General features: G+C 42.0%; 1 protein-coding gene across 2 annotated transcripts in view; it reads right to left on the bottom strand.

The window, feature by feature from the left end:
* Positions 1 to 13,359, bottom strand: part of B3GALNT2 (beta-1,3-N-acetylgalactosaminyltransferase 2) — a 28,475-nt gene extending 15,116 nt beyond the window's left edge. Inside the window, exons 1-2 of one of the 2 annotated variants that reach the window (XM_068185048.1) lie at positions 13,177 to 13,359; positions 370 to 517 (exon numbers count right to left, since the gene is read on the bottom strand). In XM_068185048.1, coding sequence (XP_068041149.1) covers positions 370 to 517; positions 13,177 to 13,270 — 242 coding nt within the window. In that variant the 5' untranslated portion in view covers positions 13,271 to 13,359. The remainder of the gene's footprint in view (positions 1 to 369; positions 518 to 13,176) is intronic. The other variant, XM_068185047.1, reaches the window with a different exon arrangement.
* Positions 13,360 to 16,194: the final 2,835 nt, after the last annotated feature.

Below are 16,194 nucleotides of genomic sequence, written 5' to 3'. Positions count from 1 at the left end.
TAGAGCTTCCGTGGTTCTCTCACCAAATGCAATCCTGCCTGCTTTCAAAAATCCTGGATTACCGAGGATTCAAGTTGCACACCGTACATTGCAACACAAAAAAGAGAAAGGCTTATACATCACTAATAAACAGTGGCAAGGAATTGAAAAAGCAAACAGCAGTGTATAAAAAGTAGTTACACCCCAAGGCAAATAGTATTCTTATACACTATTAAGCAGACTTGAAAAAAATCTATGAGTACAAGATGCTAAACAACAAACAAATAAACTAGGAAACACTTTAAAAGAAAAATTATTAAATCAAGATATTTCAGTATTGCAGTCCTGACCCCCTGCCCCCAGGCCAAACTACAAAACAGTAGAGGTTACCGTTGGTTCAGCGCAGGATGTTGTTTCAGGTGCTTGAACCAAGTGCTCCTTATAACACTGCGAAGTTCATGATTGTGTCGAGCTGACAAAACACCTACAATAACATCATAATGTTTCAGCTTCCATTGTGGAAAGAAGGACAGTGGACCTAGAAGTAGAAAGTGACAAATATTTACTTTATGCACATATTACCACAAGCCTGAGTTGCAAGCAATAATTAATTCCAGCCCTCCAGTATTAAAGGGGGCTAAAAAAAAGGAGGGGGAGCAATACAGATAGTGATAGGACAAGACAAAAGGGTTTTAAACTAAAATAGGGGAGACTGAGATTAGATGTTGTGAAGAAATTCTTTACTCAGAGGGTGGTAAAACACTGGCACTGGCAAAGGTTGCCCAGAGAAGTTGTGGCTGACTCAATCCTGGGAAGCGTTCAAGGTCAGGTAGGATGGGGCTTTGAGCAACCTGGTCTGGTGGGAGTCATCCCTGCCCGTGGCAGGGGAATTGAAAGTAGATGATCTTTAAGGTCCCTTCAACCTAAACTGTTCTGAAATTCTGTGATTAAAGGACATCTCAAAAGCAAGAGAACTGAAACACTAAAAACAAGCAGCAGAAGTACTTTTGCATTCTTGGTTGGGAATCAGAGAAACATTTTCAATACGCCAAAACCTTCACTCACAAGCCCATTTTCCTCGTGCTTTCTGAAGTTGCTGTGACCACCTTTCTGCCTCACAATTTCGGTGTGGGATCTCAAGGCCTATTGTTTCTAACCTTTTGAAGTGGAACGCCACTCTGCCTTCACACAGGGCGTTACATCCCTACACAGGGGAATGCTCTGGCTTTATCCAAAGCTGGATGCCACTGCCAATATTTGTAATCCAGGATTTAGCTTGTGCTGTTTTAATTTCGAGATCACAAAACCTGAACTTGATTTCAAGCAGGATTACGACCAGATAAAGACCTGAGAAGCTCTGATTTAGAGCCTGTAAACAGTCAGGCAGGTAGCTAAAGTGAATTTGCTTCGTTTAGTCTATCAGATATCATAGAGTTAAGACAGATTTGTATTTAATTTTAGCAAAGGATTGCTTCCCTCTCATCTCACTATGTTTTTCATTTGGCTGCAGATAAAGAAAACAAATGTGAGTGCACTTTAAACTACTGCCTATAGCACAGAAAAGGTTTTTTAGAATCTAATGAAGAGACTAAAAATACTGCCAAGTCTGTACTGTGAACTCCCACTAGAAGGAGTTGAATTATTACCCAGACTCTACCTTGTGTACCAGCATTCTCCTTCTCCACTTTGAAGCTGAATAGATGGGTTCTTTTACCCTGCTCGCTAACCTAGGACCTCACAGCATCTGCCACAAAAACTGCTGTGCCAAATCCCACCAGACATCCATCTAGCCTTATATCCCACTGTCAGTGTTCAGCATGCAGTGGAGAGGCCTTGGCCTTGCTCTGTTCCAGGCTGAATCAACATCAAGATTTCAGAACTTTTGTTGTTGTTCTCCAGGATTGTTGAAAATAGCCCTGACTCCAAAAGCCAAATAAAACTGCTCTGGAATTGATTCTCAGAACAATGCAAAAGCAGTAAAACTACAGAGTGAGTTTCCACAGGTAAACCTTTCCCATTCTATTTCCCACTAAATATTTTAGTTTTAAGTATGCAAACAATGATTTTCTATAAGAAGGTTAAGTTCCACCATTATTTAAATGAAAACAGCTACAAGATTCTCAATTACTTAAGCTGAACATTAACCTATTAAGAGAAGCTTCCATCAACCTAGGCTCAGAACTACTTAAAATCCCATGCAATAAGCCATTAGTTGCATTCTTCATTTTTTCACTGAAATTAACTGTTGCACCTCTTACAGCAACCATAACTGAATTGGTGGCAAGGTTTAGGAATATGATTTGCTTGCTACAGAGCAGCAAATCTAGTGCCCTATATAACATCTGAAGAAACTTTTAAGTCAAACTCACTGTTCAATAGAAATACCAATTTAGTTCTCCTTTATGCTGGCAAATATCATTTATCCAGAGACTCTGTATGTCCTCATAGGTCATTACATAGCCAAGAATCACCAAGTCTCCAAGACAGCAGAGATACATGAGACAGACATATGTTTATAAAGAATAACACTATTGCAAATTCCTGCTTACACATCCCTTTTTCCCTTGTTCTTCATCCATCCTTTGATTAATCTTCAGCCTTAACTCCAAGCCTTCCAGTATAAAGTTCATAGGTCTAATATGACTATTAGACTTGTAGACTGTAAACAGTAGATGAGGTACCGTTTATATAGATTTCTTTTTTAAGACATCACTTTTAATAAGAAGCAGAACCATTCCATTAAACCAAAAATAAGAAAAATAAAACTAAGGGCACAAGTCTATGGGGTGACTTGACTCAGAATAGCGTGAGTTAGCTTGAATGAATTTTAAAAAAAGCTACTCAAATCAAATATACTTTAATTAGTTTGCATTTTAAAATGAGTGAAGCTTTTCCTTATGAACCATCCACATGGGAACAATGTTAATGTAACAGATGCTTCAGAATTAATATCCTATTGCTTTTAGAACAGCATTGCAGTGGTCTATATTCAGAAGATTGTCTTCTCTGTCCCAAGAGTTATGTCATTTTACTTTTAAAACCACTGAAAAGGAAAAAAAAAAAAAGAAGAAAGCTTACTTTGACAAAATATTTTTTTGCTTGTTAGTAAAGATTTCTACTTGCTATGGAAAAGTAGGAATAATGCTAAAATTTCAGGAAAATAGATTCATATGTGTTTCTCTGAACTCACACTATTTTAAAAAAGGGAGATAGAGTGAGAAGTACAGGGAAAAATACTAAGGCTATTATTAATTTATAATGATAATTACAGTATGAGCATAAATATTCTCTGATGCAGCATAATTTAAGAGAAAACATTGCTGATCTCAAAGTCAATAGTGACAATTTGGACAAGCAATCAATACTTGCCACTGAGGACCAAAGCTATTTATCTTCCATTCTATTTTTGTGCACTTTTAGGCCAAAATTTTCAGTGTCGGATAGTATCATATCATATACCTCACTCTTACCTGGAACTGCTTGTGCAAGATAACTACATCTCTACATTTTCTGATTTCAAAGACAAGAACAAACTGTAAACTTTGTAGTTTGTGAAGGGGGTGAAATAAAGAAAAAGAAAAAAGCTACAGATCACATTCCATTTTAAACCCTAAAAGTGTTGCAGACAAAAGGTATGGAGAAGGAGAGGAAGCTTTCCAATCCAAAGGTCACACTGCCACTGCCTACCTTGTTTTTGAATTCTCACTTATTCAAAGCTGCACCTCAGTTGCATTACTTAGCCCAAGATTTCTCAGTAGAAACTGAGACAAATACACGAAGCCTACCTGTTAATCCACAGCAGAACCTACAAAAACATGAAAGCAAGCAGCCCTTCCTCAGCTGCTGAGGTTCATTTAATTCTCTACAGCAGCTGTCAGCAGTACTTCTGTCAGCTCTAAGTCTACTAAGTCCAGTCTGCCAGTACCTTGTGTCACATTGTTCATGGTAAGCTCCTATTAAAGCTTTCTTGGGCTCTGATATTTGTAAGGACTGGCTTCCACACAATTCTCTGACATCTGACCATACTTGTACTTTTATTGGTACAGATTTTCACCTCAGTATCAGCTTCAGGAAGCTTTCACAGGATTCTCAGTCACCAATTTTCATGAAATGGGTGAAAGTGCTGGTCAACCTCCGCCTGTCTTTCAGGCTTGACTGAGAACTAGCAACAGATCCAAGTTTGGAAGAGATACAGGAAAAAGTAAACAAGTGCGTACATAGAGTACCAAGCTGTGCCATTAGAAGACACTGCTAAAGATGCAGAGGTGTGCGTCCTGCTGAGCCGGCCATGGAAAGACATCACCACTGACAGGTAGTCTGCTGACCCTGCTCAGATTTTAACCACCTCAGCAGCACTTAACAGCTCTTGAAGTTTTTCAAAATCCAAACTACAAAGATGAACATGTACCTCTTCTTCCCATGAGACTGATTCTCAATAAAATGCCAAATTAGGCTGTTAATTATATTTGCTTCATTATAAGGCAATGAAAAGAGTGAGAGATCACTTAGCTTGATTTTGTCAACAAACACAGTCTTGCTAAATATATTTCTATTGATGAGTCCCCAGTCAACTACTAAATTTGCCAGTCATTTTCAGTGAAATTTGACATAATAGGCAGTCCACAAAGTGATTAAGTCTCCGCATTTCATGCAACAGGAGTGGACAAAGACTCATTAGTGCCTGCACTGCGAAACACAGCAGTGTAGGCTTACTTGCAATATCAGGCACCAGAGCACCTCCACTGGACACAGCTGAAATAAGCGAGCTCTACAGAAGGCTGGGCTTTGTATCTTCTGCTACCAATGCAGCTTTTTTCTTTTTTTATTTCCTGAATAAATCAATGAATGGAACTAAGTAGGCCAAGCAGAAGTTACTAAGAGTATTCTCAACTAATCCACATCATAACATAAGCAACACTCCTCCAAAATAAAAAAACCCACATATTTTTATTTCTGCCTATTCCTGTGATTTTGCAATCATATTCCTGAGGTTTAATACTTTTTTCTTTTCTGCCGCTTTGCAAAAGATCCAAACAAACACAACGGAAGGAATTAACTTGATATAAAGATTTGTATTCACAGAATGCTGACACGCACAGAAAAAGAACAAACCAAAGAGCAAAAGCAGCTCTTTCCCCCTTTTAATCTACTTCACTTAAAGTAATCTGCTACAGCTCATCTGCATTACATGTTTTGCTGCAAGCAGAGCTACCTGACCTCCCTGCAGTACCTACTTCACCCCAGAGCTAGAAACTGCACCCCATGTCTCTGCAGTACGCCGTGAGGCAGGCAAGCTTTTATACAAGATTTATAGATTCAAAGAACAAACCCTGCAGGCAGAGATTTCTGTTTGTTTTGCATCAACAGCATTCCTTAGAAGAAATAGGACAGCAGGGTCCTTCTAAATTGCCAAGTGGCAGTAGTAACAGTGGTGCAGCGATGACACCCTAAAACACCTTAATTATATAATACTTGCACATTTCTAGACAAAACTGGGAACATCAGTAGAAAAGTCAAAAGAAACAAAGCAAAATCTTTTTGCAACACAAACTGATGCCTCCTTTTCTTATTTTGTGGAGGGAAAGGGTGGGGTTGTGGCAGGGCAGGGGAAGCAGAGCATAGCACCTATATCTGATGAAAATTGGCCACCAATCCCTGCTGCCATGGAACAAAAGTCTGCTCCCAGGGAAGGGTACTTGCTCTCTTCTGGCTGTTCCACTCAGTGGGCAATTAAGAGGATAACTGTTGAAAACCTTAATTCAGCCAGCTCTGGTGGAACTGGTCCTCTTTGCCTCCTGCTCCAGTGCCAAAATACAAAAATACAATCCCAGTGCCACTCATCAGTAGTTCACAATGTCTTAGACATCGGTCTACAGAATAACTAAAAGCCCTAAAAAAATCCCAATTAATTTGGAAAATACCATCAGCATTTTGTGCATTCTTTGTCAATTATTTTGTGTCCATCAAAAGTTAGGGGATTGTTTTATGCTGGGGGTGGCCTATCCATGAGAAAACATGTCATATGAAGATCTTACAGATAAAGGGTGGGCAACAACTGGCATTTTAGGCAGGACTGCACATCTACTGCCAATGCCAAACCTGACCTGCTGAGTTTCATTTTCCAAGGCCCACAGTCTGTAACTCTTTACATACCTACAAGAGATGAAATAACTTTGTGACCAAGCATGCTACTCCCTGACAGACAGGACTACCAGATTTCAGACAACATACTTTCTTAAGAAAGTCCCATATTTTAGCAAAACTTCACCTCATAGCTTGTTTCCATATTTTGGTTCCATTAGGCCAATGCCTGAAGAAGTACATGCTGTACCACAGGACAACAGATGGCATACAAGCAGACTCTAGAAAATGGTGCGTTTTAATCTGTTGCATAATTGTTCATCAGTAGAAGATTGACTCTCACAAATCCAAAAGGGCCAATTTTTAGCTGCCACCCCCCCCCCCCCCCCCAAAATGTAACAGGAATAACAACTTAAAGGGCATTAGCATCAGCAAAGTAGCAGAAGATTACATAGAATGTGTAGGGTTTTCTGATTAGGCCCTGTAGCTGAAGCCCGACAGTGAGTAACTTCCTACTCAATAAGATCTGTGCTATCAATTAAAACACACAATTAGCAATGAATCCACCTGGAGTGCTAAAAGCAGGTCTGTCTGTTCCTTCTCAAGTTTCTGAGGTCATTTTATAATTAGCATTTATCTAAGACTTTTACAAAAAATTAACTAAGCTTCCTACTCATGAACTTTCTTTGGATAGCGCTTGTTTGTAACCAGTTAGACAAGGATTTCAATTAAACCTAAGAGCATGTTCCTGCACAAATCTTGTTCAGAAGTGTGAATTACAGTCTCATGAACTGATGAACAAAAAAAAAGCAGGAAGCTACTGAGGTCAGGACACTAAAACAAAGGCCTTTGATCTCAGGTTTGATCCTATCTATTGTTTTCCAATTACTGCCTACAAGAAGTGTACTCTCTCTTCTGTGACACCAAGGTAAATGTGATCACAAACACAGAGAAAGCCTAAATACTGCACAGGGAGAGACACAACTGAGGGCCAAGAATGCAGGCAAACTACAGGCCCTTCACAAGGGATGGTTAAAGGAGGACTTAATTACAGAAGGTACTTCCAATAGAGGAAGAAAAGTAGATGGAATGAGTGGAGACTGGAACACTGTTTGCATTTAAAGCCATCTGATCTATAGATAAAAACACCAAACTGTTTTCTAGAAATGGAAAGTCCATTTTCCACTAGAAGTTAGAAGTACCTGAAGAGCTTAACTTAAGAAAGCAAAGGTTTACAACAGACACCTTTGACCTCTATGGTTACATGCTGAAGACGTACTTGAAGGAGAAGACCCTTTTGACTGAAAGGTTTAAGAATTAAAGGGCATAAACTAGGTGCAAGTAAGCTTAGGCTAGAAATGAGAACATAATTTTAATCAGGACAACTAGCCTCTGGAACAACCTCTTCCTACAACTGCTAGGAATCCAAGTGAACAGACAAAAAGCCACCCTGAGCCCTCACTAAATAAATGTAGGCAGTCCACCTGCATTTTATGACAGAAACCAAGAGCTGCTTAATAGAAATAGTAAGCAGAATTGATGGCTGGGAATGTCTATTCCAATCTTATGTTAGTGAGTCAATGAAGCCAAGGTAAATAATCACTAAAACAGGTTATCAACTTTTTGACAGATTTCCATTTGAATGTGTGGTGATGATTATTTGGGAGGGTAATTAAACTCCTCAAAAAACAGAATTGCTGTTCACTCTGTCTCTAACATCTACTGGTAGTTAATTCTGCAGCTGTTGAGATAGCACACAACTATTGTGTACAACTACACAGAAATACCAGAGAATACACAAATTATGCATTTTTAAGTCACAGCTATTGCAAAACATTGCCCCATGATAAGATTTACTTTTTATTCACACCAGGGATTCTAGGTGATAGGGAGTAAAGAGCAGCTGGAGTAGTAAACAAGGAAAAAAAAATCACTCAAGTGAAACAAGACTGGCTTTATCAGGCACTACCAGATCCTCTTAAGTAGATTCAGATTCAAGAAGCCCTTTAATAAATTAATACATTTCTTTCTCTTGTATACAAATTCACTAATGTTCCTAAAACACTCTGAATATTAAAAAAAAAAAAACAAAAAAAAAACAACAACAACAAAAAAAACACAAACCACAACACAGAAGACATCTGAGATCCCTTGACTCATCCCTCTTTCTTCTGCCAAGGCAGCCATACCTACATCTTGAACATTTTGTGGTACTTTGAAGGCTACAAGACAGATTCTTCCTTAAATACCATGCAAATGCTCAATACAAGTACAGTATTGAGCATTTTCCTACGGATGACATATGTTCTCATTTTAGAGGAGGCATCATTATTCCTCTCCTCAGCATGAGTACATTACTCAATAGTAACTTTACAATAATATTTATTTACAACTAAATAAACCCTGCACAGAAACCATTCACTTGCTCTCTCAGTATTAAAAAACCCACTTATTAAAAATCCTAGTTATCCTAACATTATCCAATGCAGCAGGGTTTTACAGAAATGAACATGAACTCCAATAATACATGATCGAAACAGGGAAACTCTGAAGAGCAAAGCTACTTCTCTCCTTCCCCAACTTCCAAGTGGTGCATTTCTTCCCCTCCTCATGGCTGCTCTACCTCAGAAATTCCCATTAGGCCTTTCTGTAATGAGTTGGGCAGTGAAGTGTCCTTTGACTGGACCAGGAACCAGCCCCACCATGGTTAAGGTGAGCGGGACACTGACCATAGGAAGGAACTCCTGTTGCCTGATCAAGGAAGGAATGACAGCAGGAGTAATCAGTCACCCCCTGACAGGCCTGGAACATTCCTTACCTGAACTATACCCTGAGTGGAACAGACTCTATAGTTACTGGATTTTTAAAAATTCCAGCAATTACCAACCACGACTGTGTTCAGGGTCGAAATTTATGGATGACTAAAGCCAAACACCTAAAGAACCCCAAAAACTGGTCCTGAGTGAAGCCCTTTGGCTCTCCGGGACCACAGCAGGCTGCCACCAGCAACTCCCTGAGCAGGATGCCTCTCGGAGCTCACAGACTCTCCAGTTCGCAAAGTTCCCAGGATCAGCACCCAAAACTGATGACAGGCTGAAACCTTCCATTCCTTGAGGCTCAACTCTTTCCCACTGAGAAATGCCAAGATATTTAAAGTGTTTCACTGAACTCAGGGGAATTTTTAACAGGTATACCTCTATACACTGATACCTATATATCCCTGTATATAAATATATCTCTTTGTGTCAGTGTGCATCCATGTGTGGACTGACTTAGATACTCTTCTGCCAGTATAGCATGAATGTTGCTCTCTTGGATGTATAATGAAGTCACTGTAGCAATTATAGTAAATCCTATCACTTTGTAAATGTTAAATTAGTCAATGATTAAGTGCTGCTAAATCCTTTCGATATTGATCGCTGACCAAGTCTTAGACTAAGACTGGACCTAGCTGCACCTCAGCTCCATAAGAAGTTTAGAAAGTAAGGGGTACACTCTGAATCTCATGACTCAACAGGAAGGTCTCCCTTACCCTTCTGCATCTTCAATCTCCATGTAAATCATTCTAAATGAATTCTAACTTGCTTTTTCCTTTCTCAGTCCATGAGGGTTTTTTCCCTTTTTTTTCCCCGCACTGATCCTCCTCCCCATCCCCAGTGCAGGGGTGGGAGGTAGCAGTAAATGAGTGAGTTGGCTGCATGGTGCCTAGTTGTGAGCTCAGGTTAAATCCAGGTGATACCTGGTTTTGCTACTACCTTTGACAGTGATTCTTTAGGCAACCTAAACCACTCATTTGTGACAAACTGGCATATTTGACTGGATGTCAAACACAAACACAGATTACTTAAGAAAGCACAGAACAAGTCCAAGTTCCAGCAGCTCAAATTCTCAGCAGAACAGAGTTGTGTTAACTGGCATGGTTGTATAGCTGTGAAATGACAGCTAAAGGTGGCCAGGGCCAGATAAAGGATGGAAAAGGAATTATTTGCAAAATGTTAGGAATCTGGTTAGAAGCTGCTTATCAAGATAGCAAGAATAACAATAAAAGTGTACTATACTTAAAGGAAGAAATAAAACTCCTAAAGGCAATTGAATTAATACTGTCTTTGAAAATGGGGCAGCTGCAAAATCAGTTAAAGGAAGAAAATGAGGAAAAAAATTGGAAAACATCAGATTTATGTTTATGTGGAAATTCCATCCCCCTGACATTGTATTGATTAGGAAATTAATTGTATCCCCTGAATAACAGGATGGGAACATATCGGATGACCCTGATGACAGCAAACTGAGGAAAGTTGATTCTTTGTTTCCCTCAGATTCCTCTGAACTTGAGCTCAGACCCATCACTAAAGCAAAAAACATTCTCAGTCCTGTTGGCCCTCAACAACTGACAAAATTCCACACAGATATGGGAGCACAGATTTCAATATTAATGCAACAGGATGCTGAGAAGCTGGGTGTACAGCTTGGACAGCACAGAGTTAAAACCACTGCAGTGAATGGAGCAAGTGGTATTCGCCAAACAACAAAAGTCAATTTATGGCTCTGGGCGAGAAGTGAATGTTGTCTACTTGCTTTGCAGCGGAAGATCACAGTGGAACTACTTTGAGTTTCGATATTTTGAATACCCAAGCTTGGCACCCGGTGGTTGGCTGTGTGTGGTCCTTTGGTTCAAATTTTGCCCCTAAACCTGAGAGAAACCAGGGGGTACAGTGCCTGCACTCTCAATCCAATGACTACCAAGGTACTGCAATGCCCCACTCCTGCTGCAGCACAAAATGGAAATAATTCTGGGGTAGCAGCAGACTTAGAAAAATGGCACATTAATTCCAGAACCCACTGTACAATTCACCCACTTCGCCAGTCTGAAAATTGGGTGGGAGGTGGCATCTAGCAATTGATTATCAGCTCTTAAATGCCAACATGGCCCCACTGAGAGCTGCAGTACCCAATATTGCAACTTTTAACAGCTACAAGGAGCCACATACTGTGGACAGCAGAGCCAGGTGTGACAGATGTGTCCTTTGTGGTCAGTCCCCTTGCAGGAAGATAAAAAGGAACTTTCTTTTACTTGGAAAAGTTCACAATATACCTTCAACAGACTTCCACAGGGGTATAAACATTCACCCACAATTGCTCATCCCATGTTTGCTGAACTTTCACAGACAGTCTCACTCCCTCAGAATGTGAAACTGTACAAGTCTATAGGTGATATTCTAAATAGGGGAAATTCCCTTGAAAAGGTGGGGCAAATGGCAGCAGCAGCAGCAGCGCAGCAAGCACTACGGAAAGCAGAAGTTGAGATGGCACCCAAAAAATTTAAGGGACCAAGCAGAGAATTAAGGTTTTTAAGCACCTGGTGGACAGGAGATAGTGTGATGATTCTTCCATGTATCTTAACAAAAATAGAACATTTGCAAATGCCCCAATCTAAAAAAGAGTAACAGCAGCTTATGGAAATTTTAAGGTACTGGAGGAAACATATACCTAGATTTCCTATCACTTCTCACCCACTGTACTTTTATGAAAGGAAAATCACTTTGTTAATTAGTCATTGATTAAGGGCTGCTAAACCATTTATATATAAATCTCTGATGAAGTTAGAGACCAAGATTGGACTTAGCTGCACCTAAATGCCATCAGGCATTTGAAAAGCAAGCGGATCCACCCTGAACATTGTGACTCAACCAGAGTCAACCCTTATCCTTTTGAGTCTTTGGTCTCTGTGTAAATCATTCTAAATTAATTCTAGCTGGAGTTTCCTTGGGACATTTCATCCATGCAGTAAGCAACAGAGAGAACATTGATATCCAAGTTTCTTAAGCTGCTCTTTTAAAAACTGGTGTTACTCCTACTTTTGCTAATACCTTTAACAATGATTATTTAAGTGACCTAAACCACTCATTCAAACCAACACTAAATGAGAAACTTCTGGATTTTCTTTAGAAATGTTTGTTAGTGGAAAACACATTTATACGGGAAAGGTCATCAGGAGATTCCACACTGCCACTTCTAACTCCAAATTAATGCTCTGAAGCTCTGAAACAGCACCGTAAAAGATAAACAAAAACAACCAGGCAATTCAAATACATATCAGGCTAGAAGTTCAACAATTACATATCCCTTTCTTTTATAATTCAAGCCTGACCACTGCTGATGTGATATGCAAAAGCCAGAATACAGACAGAGAGACACCTCTCCAACTCTGCAGCCTTCAGACTAAGCAATAGTGCAATACTTCTTGCCTACTTGCACTATTAATTGCCACTGGCAATCAGCAGACTCTTGTTTCCTCACAGCTGTGCACACCCTGCACGGGAAACAGGCACCACTTGCAGAGTGTGGGTGCATTAGTGAACAGGCTACTGGGTCACTAAACAGTTCTAAGCACACCCCAAGTAAAAAAAACACCAGCATTTCGTGTTCATGTACAGTATTTTCTAATATCGTCAAACAGCACCTGTGGGTAGCTAACAAAAGTTTCTGTTCCAACAGATGCCCGCTTCCTCAGGCATGAAGATTTGGCGTGAAAACGACACCTTGTTTTATAAGGAGCACAAGGTAAGCCCTCTAGGATCGGGTTTCACTAATGCTGGATGATACCCGGCCCTATGAATAGCTTTTTGCAGCACAGGGGTTTTAAAGCCCGCTGAGGCAAACACAGCGCAGTGCGAAGGGCTATTCCTAGGACCGGGAATGACGCGACACGAGCGGTTTCAGTGGGAATTTCTTCCCCACGTGCCTCGGTGGGAGCGGGAGGGCACCGGTGGCGCAGGAGGCGCTCGGCAGCGGGAGCTGCTGTCCCGCACAGCCGCTCCGCACCCGCGGCACCCCGCACCGCCACCGCGCTCGGCACCTCCGCTTCGGGCGGCGGAGCTGCGCCGCTCCCCGCCGCTCCACGGTACGAGACGCTCCCTCCCCTCCCGACGAAGCCCGCGGGCACTCTGGCGCCGCTCCCGCTGCCCCGGCCAGAGCATCTCCCCGGCCCTGCCCTCGCCTCCCGCCCCCGTTACCTGCCCCGCCAGCCCCGACCGCTCCTCGCCTGGAGAGAGAGGGTGGAGGAGCCCAGCCCGCCCGGATGCCCCAGGCATCCCCCGCCGCCCGCCCCTCTCCTACCTGCCGGGTGGCTCCCGGGGCAGCTCAGCAGCAGCCACAGGTGCAGCGCGACCCCGACCACACAGGGGCACAGCAGCACCAGCCAGTTTCGCATTGGCCGCCGCAGCCGCCGGCCCCTTCCCCTTCGCGCCGGCCTCTCCCAGCGGCGCCGGCGCGACGGCTCGGCTCGGTCGCCCGCGGCTCCTCCCCGCTCGGCCGGGCCGGGCTCGGCGGCCCCGCGGCCGCCGGGAGCTGCAGTCCCGCCCCGGCCCGGTCGGGCGGCGGCGGCGCGGGCGGCGGCGGCGGCCGCCTACAGCCCCCACAATGCCGCGGGGCGCCGAGGGAGCGCGGCGGCTCCGCGCGTCTCACGTGGCGGGGGGCGCGGAGCGGGGCCGGCGGCAGCGGCGGGTTCCCCTCACGGACTGCGCCTCTCCCAGAGCGCCCGGCTGCTCCCGGCCGCCGGGGAAGCCCTCCCCGGGTAATCGCTGTTCGATAATCGCTGAATGCCCATTCTCAACAGTCGTTGCGTTAGGAACAAAATAGCCTTCCAGAACAATCTTTGACTAGTTCAAGAAAGAGGAGAGAGCGCTTCGCCTTGGCAAAGACCTGCTGCGGCGCTCGCAAATACTCCACCGTTTGTGGAGTATTTTATTCCAGCAAGTAACACGTTCTTTTTGTGAAATTCCAGGGAGGGGGGGTGTTAGACAGTCAAAGTGTCCTTAACTTCGGCTGGATCACAGCCAAGAATCCTTAAATTCGTTATGAAATGTCAATAATCCGAGCTCGGCTTCACCTGTGACCTTCAGCCACCACTCGGAGAAATGGGGTGCCAAAGGACTGACTGCAGAGCTCCGTCCTGGCTGGAAGGCTTTAAATACAATCGGATGAAGGAAGACACGCCCAATAGTATCAGCACCTTGAGAATTTGCTTGTCTCTGGTCTCCTGCACACAAGTAACAAGGAGAAATTTGTTTCCTCAGACTGCCCCAGGATAAATCTACCTGGAAAAGTGATATGGATAAATAAGCAAAGGCTTCTCAGAATCAGAGATAAACAGAACGGGTCAGGTTGGAAGGGACCACAGGGTCTGGTCCAACCTCCCTGCTCAGGCAAGGTCATCCTAGAGCACGTGGCACAGGATTGCGTCCAGATGGTTCTCGAAAATCTCCAGACAGGGAGCCTCCACAACCTCTCCAGAAAATCTGTTCCAATGTGCAATCACGTGCACCGTAAATAATTTCCTCCTCAAGTTCAGGTGAAACTTTTTGTACATAATGTTCTGCCTTTTGCCTCTTGTTAATGTATAAACTAGAAGATTATGTGTAATAGCTGTAAGGCCTAAATGAATGACTGCTGGTGCTGTGCTAGTCTATTAGAAACACATTTAATTAGTAACAGTACCTGATCTGTATGAAGTAGAATGAAAATAAATGATTTTTTTTACAAAAAGAAGACTAATTTTTTTTTAAATACCCAAGCCATGAAAAAATGTTTAGAAAATGCCTATAGTCCTTTCAAACTGCTTAGTTAAGATTAATTTTTCATCAAATGGAGTGAGATACTAGAAGGCAAACCAATGATTTTAACCTTTATATATTTACAAGCAGAAGGAAAATGTGTTGGAAATACATCAGTTTTAGTTTGCTGCATATTTAAAACATATTTAATATGCAATTGAGTACTTGTCACCAAATAGTTGTACTAGGGGAAGAATTTACACAAAAAATGCTATGATTAATCCCTATTTACATTGAACTTGCCTTTCAGCATGTTCAGCTGCAGAAATAAAAACTGGTCCATCTATTAGTATTTATCTATATTTGGCTACATTCCTTGTACCCACATGCCAGATGATCTGATGGGGATTGATCTTATAAACATTCCTGGGAGTGGTTGTTTCTTTGCAGGCAAAGCAGAACACCCAATCCTTTAATATCTTATTTTCCCTGTGGCATTACCTACCATCTTCAAGGATAAGTAACTGTATTACATACAAACCAGGAGAAACCTAAACGGGATATCCAGGTCAAAAGGGTGATATATATGCATTTTTGTTAGTCAGGTAGGAAATGGTTACTAACACAGTTTAGCTGTAGAGGATTGGCCTTTCCTATTCCATTTTTCTGTTGCATCACTACAAGATTTTTAAAGCCAAAGATTTTACCTAAGCCTTCCAATTTCATCACTATCTGTATGATACTGTGTGCACCTGTATGTAAATCATGAGGTGACCAGACTCAACTATTAACCCAGTTTCCAGAAGTTCCCATAAGTAAAAAAGTTTCAATTTGCATTCTTGAGGGCTTTTATGAGGACTAGCATTTTGGTGAAGCAAGCTGATATTGGAGTGTCTAAACATGGCTTCAAGGCACTGAGTTTTAAGCATGCTTTTTAAAAAGAACCCATATAAAAATCAGATTTTTTCCAAGATTTAAGAATCATGAATATGTATACTATGAAAAGAAAAATTGATCTGGAATATAACTTCTAGATAATGTTAAATTACTTGTCTGAAAAACTAAAAAAACTTGAGTTGGGTTATGTTTTGATTTGGGTTATAAGAACTCTATAAAAAAGACACCATTTTCATTATGCTCTTTCTGAGCAGATTTACTCTTCTGACCACACAGGCTCAGAGGGTGCCTCTGGCACACAAACTATAGTGCAGGCACAACATGTTGGGCACAAGAGCTGGAGAATGAAGAGACAGAAATGTTATTCCCCAGGCTGCTTGCAAACTTAAGATGCTTCTGTTAAATTTGCAGAGTCCCTCTTGATAAGCATCTCCTGTCTGACACAGAGAAGACATGATGGATATCACAGCTGCACTCACGTACCAAAGCTAGCCAGTCCATAGCATTCAGGGTTTTTTTAATGTTTGTTTGCCTAATTGTTGCCCCGAGTGGACAGCTGGGATATTTTTAGGACAGCTGCAGCAGAATAGAAGAGCAAGAATCAATGTGGAGCTGTGTATATTTTAGCAGAGTTCATCCCCAGGGAGTTGTGTTTTATTGATCTCTGTGTGCTCCATCTGAAAGC

Source organism: Anomalospiza imberbis, chromosome 3, assembly GCF_031753505.1.
Source record: "Anomalospiza imberbis isolate Cuckoo-Finch-1a 21T00152 chromosome 3, ASM3175350v1, whole genome shotgun sequence".
Classification (NCBI taxonomy): domain Eukaryota; kingdom Metazoa; phylum Chordata; class Aves; order Passeriformes; family Viduidae; genus Anomalospiza; species Anomalospiza imberbis.
This window is presented reverse-complemented; position numbering and strand designations above follow the sequence as displayed.